The 4,350-nt window shown below is 51.4% G+C and overlaps 1 protein-coding gene across 1 annotated transcript; it reads right to left on the bottom strand.

Annotated features, from left to right (window-relative positions):
- Positions 1-410: 410 nt before the first annotated feature.
- On the bottom strand, positions 411-3,254 carry FOBCDRAFT_296543 (uncharacterized protein; the record flags this gene model as incomplete). The annotated part of the gene is made up of 5 exons (XM_059611893.1): positions 411-445; positions 484-487; positions 599-1,349; positions 1,408-2,218; positions 2,267-3,254. 5 exons carry the CDS (start codon positions 3,252-3,254, stop codon positions 411-413), a joined length of 2,589 nt encoding a protein of 862 aa, XP_059465511.1.
- Positions 3,255-4,350: the final 1,096 nt, after the last annotated feature.

A 4,350-nucleotide genomic window follows, 5' to 3' on the forward strand; every position in this document is an offset into this window, starting at 1 on the left:
TGACATTGGCTCCCTTATCCAGCAGTAGTTGCACAACCTCCGAATTGCGGCGACATGAGGCAGCCTGTATAGCATTGCCGTAATAGCCGCCTTGCGCATTAACATCGGCTCCTTTGTCTAATAGTAGTTCCACAACCTCCTGGTTGCCCTGAAATAAGGCAGCCCGTATAGCATTGCCGTACTCACCGCCCTGCGCGTTGACATCCGCTCCCTCGTCTAATAGCAGTTGCACAACCTCTAGGTTGCCCGTAAATGAGGCAGCCTGTAGAGCATTGCCGAACTGGCCGCCCTGCGCGTTGACATCCGCTCCCTCGTCTAATAGCAGTTGCACAACCTCTAGGTTGCCGTTGTATGAGGCAGCATATAGAGCATTGCCGTACTCACCGCCTTGCGCGTTGACATTGGCTCCCTTATCCAGCAGTAGTTGCATAACCTCTAGGTTGCCCTTAAATGAGGCAGCATATAGAGCATTGCCGTACTCACCGCCCTGCGCGTTGACATTGGCTCCCTTATCCAGCAGTAGTTGCACAACCTCCGAATTGCCGCGAAACGAGGCAGCCTGTAGAGCATTGCCGTACGCGCCTCCCTGCGCGTTGACATTAGCTCCCTCTGTCGTGAGATCTCTTGCGGCCCCTGCGAGTCCACTTAGACAAGCATAATACAGTCTGGATGCTCTAGGAGGTCCTGGTTCACCCTCCCATCTGCGGTCGGCCTGGTATAAGTGACACCACCGTCGAAATGTTGTCTCGTCCCGTAAAAAGTTAACCGTGGTTCGGACGATGTCTTCAGAAGTCTCGGCTAAAACGGCGTAGTCCATCCAGGACTTTGCTGCATACAGTGCCATCGGAAAATTACGCCTGATCGTGCTGTCACTGCCCCTGATATCGGTGAGGTATGTCAAACAAGTTTTGGAGATAGCAATGCTGGCGTTTTCGAGGTTGAATTGGGCTTGCTCAAGAAGATACTCTTTGACAGAGAAGTGGGCAAGATGAAGTTCCTCTACGGTCTCAGCGTAGTTCGTGACTTCGGCGATTATCACCAAGCTGGGGCAGTATCGTAGGATATCGTCTTTCAGAGATAATCTGCCATCAACATCGAAGCCCCGAGGTTCTCGATCTATCTCGGTAGCTATCACTTCGATAGCTTCTGCTAGCGTCAGAGGCCTCTTGGTGTAGACGAGAAATTGCAGGAGACGAATTGCGCTGCTCTTGTATTCCGACGGTACGTTTTGGACCATGCGGCGATATGTCTCATTGAGATCGCGGGGCAAAGATTTAAGAGCTATCTTAATATCTCTTGGACTTAAACACCGAGCAAGGCTATCAAGTTGACAAGCTGCCCATCTGAACCTGTGACAAACGTCAGAAAAGATCTTGCCTTCTATACATGACCTAAACCAAAGCTTACATCCCATCGGCTCCATCCCCGATTTTGTCACGAATCTCCTCTAGAATACTTGGAGGTAACTTCTTATCCACGAAATCACGCTTCTGCTCAAGCGTTGCCTCAACATAAGAGCGTATGTCAGCGTTGACAGCCTGCTTGTCAAGTAAGACACAGTTACGCTCATCGAACAAGCGAGGGATCTCCCGTTGAAAGTCTGCTTCAGGCCGGCTAGTGACGATGAGCTGGGCCTTCCTGGATGCTACATGTTTCAGCCATTGCAGCAGTTCTTCCCTCGCTGTACACTCATCTAGAGCGTCAATGACAATGAAAACTGTTCCAGCATTTTGTATCATTGCGTCAACACAGGCTGATAAGGCATTCGCATCTGGTTGTCTCCGTCCATCATCATGGGAAGTAAAAAGACTATCAAGTCTTTTCGCCGCTTCGTTCCCGGTATGATAAAGCTGAACTGCCAGCGAGCGTAGGAGATTCTCCAGTTTCTGCTTCCTGGGATCGCTAAAGTCGAAGAAGAAGGTAAGCGTGGTGTGGTTGTCTATTCGCAGAAGATGATCAAGAATCGTCGTACTTAGAATGGTCTTGCCACATCCTGCCAGACCATAGAGCCATAGATGTTGACGTGTCCCAAGTTTCCATTCCTGGAAGACAGGACTGTTTAGAAGCCAGGCCCCAGTGCCGGGATGACGTTGTTTTCTTGCCAAGTTGGCATTGGTTGAAGAATCTGGCGGGGACAGCCAGCGGTCGATTTTGGCGAAACGATGGTCAGATGCCATGCTCATCACCGCATGTCTGGTTTCATTTCCTATGGATTCGACTATTTAAGGTTAGGAGAGGAAGCATGAGCCGGTATTGTGATACTAACTAGAACTGAGGACTTCGCTAATGGGCTTCTCAGCCTCGACCTTGTTGGGAGGAATCTGGCGTAGGAGATCCTTCGCGTACGCCGCTGCCATCATTGCCGCAAAGCCCTGCCACACCTTGTTCTTGTGCGAGTCGGAGTAGTCGCATATTCCGCGGATCACCAAACACGGGAAGTGGTTCATCAAGCCGGCCGCCTCCATCTCGAAACAAAGGACATCCATACTAGCCGCCAGCTTGTCTCGAGCAAGTGCATCCTTCATCAGTTGGTTTGCGCTAGCGACCAACCCATAATGGATGGCAGGGTCATCCTCCTGCTCGCCCCGTTCTTTTCGATACACCAAGCAAGCGGGATCGTCGCTGCACACGTCGTCGCATTCTTTCGACGAGTCCGGATGGACAACATCAGGCCAGTAGAGTCTATCGCTGGCTGGGGGTGGCCGAGAATACTTCTGTCGTAGGCGGGGCCATTGTTCCAATGCCCTATCAATGTGGGCGCTGAGCTGATGCCCTTCCAGCTCGAATTCAGCCTCGAGTCCGTTCAATGCTGTCAGAAGCAATTGCGGCGGCTGGTTCAAGGACCCTGTCGCCACGAACGCATGCTCCTGAATCGCCTTGCCATAGTCATATTGGAACACGCCGCCTTTCCCATTGCCGCGGGCACTCACTACAACATCGCCAAGTCGTATATCGTGCTTTGCGCTTGGAGCACCACCGCCGATGCCAACCATCAATCCAAAACGAATGTTTGGAAAGCTGCGCAGCATGTCCCTTGCCACAGTGGCGGCGGAGGTCGTGCCATACTCAGATTTAGGCAAGACAGCCATGACAACGTTGTGCTTCCCGATTTTCCCCAGAGCATAGTTATTATTGTCACTATCGGCGATTGTTTCGAGTTGGTCGTGTTTCTCGTCAAAAAGGGCTCGCGCGGCGACAAATTCGGTGGTGACGGCACAAATCCAGCCGACCGTGTACTTCTGGGGGTCCGACATAGTAAGCGATCGGTGTCGAGCGGGGAGGAAGACGTGATGTTGTATGGACACACAATCGCAACAAAGGCGCGCTTGAGGAGGAATAAAGTAAGGCCTGCATGTTCTCAGTGGCGGCGGGCATGTGTCAGGCTCTGAGGATGCATGAGAATCCCGTCAGTCAGCCTCACGGCGCTTCGATGCAGTAACCTGCAGCAAACTGGGCGTTGTAGCTACATGATTGGCGAGGAAATCCATGTTAAAGCCGCTGCCTCTCAGATGCGGAGCGAATGGCGACGCATGAAAGACGGCCATACATCAGCTGGACACCAGGTCTCCCAATAGAAGCAAATCTGGCGAACGGCCAGGCAAACACGTACGGAATTTGATGCCTCCAGTCTTTCTTGGTTGTCGCCCTATTGTTCGTGGCTCTCCAATCTTGTGACTGTTTGGAATTCTGGGATATCCGATTGTGTATCGAGATTGCGCGACAATAATTATGAATGTTGTATGGGCATACTGGCGTTCATCGCGGCAAGCGCAGGGTGGAAAGAATGCATGTTGTTCTGAAGGATGGCAGACGAAGAAGAAAACCCATTGTCAGCTAATGGGACGACGTCGCGATTGAATGGTCGCCCAGTTCAAGCCAGCGGGTGGTACCGTCTACGTCATAATGTTAGGCATGTGGCAGAACGATGGTGGTTCAAGTTTTTATGGCTTATCGCCAAGCCGCACGACAAGTTTTGGTGCTCGCTTCAGGCAACAAAAGCAAATTCTGCAGGGCTTTGCCTTTACTAGGGATTTATCCCTTGAGTTGTGTTGAACCTCCCGGCCGTACCAGGCCCCACATGCCCACCATCTTCTAGGAGGTACATGGGTGGAACCTCTTAATAGATTGGGAACGTGAGCAGTGTGATGTAGCGATTTGTAACTCGAGAGATTGCTGGTACTTCTATCATAGGCTAAATTAGGGGGGGGCAATAAGTACCTTTGTACTGATGCATTTTAATTGGCTGTAACCCCCTGCCGTGACCTGGTGGGAGGCTCAACACAACTCAAGGGATAGTGCCACATTCATCCATCAGCCTAGGCATAAGGATGAGTTATTTTACCGTTAACA

Source organism: Fusarium oxysporum, chromosome VII, assembly GCF_013085055.1.
Source record: "Fusarium oxysporum Fo47 chromosome VII, complete sequence".
In the NCBI taxonomy this organism is placed as follows: Eukaryota; Fungi; Ascomycota; class Sordariomycetes; order Hypocreales; family Nectriaceae; genus Fusarium; species Fusarium oxysporum.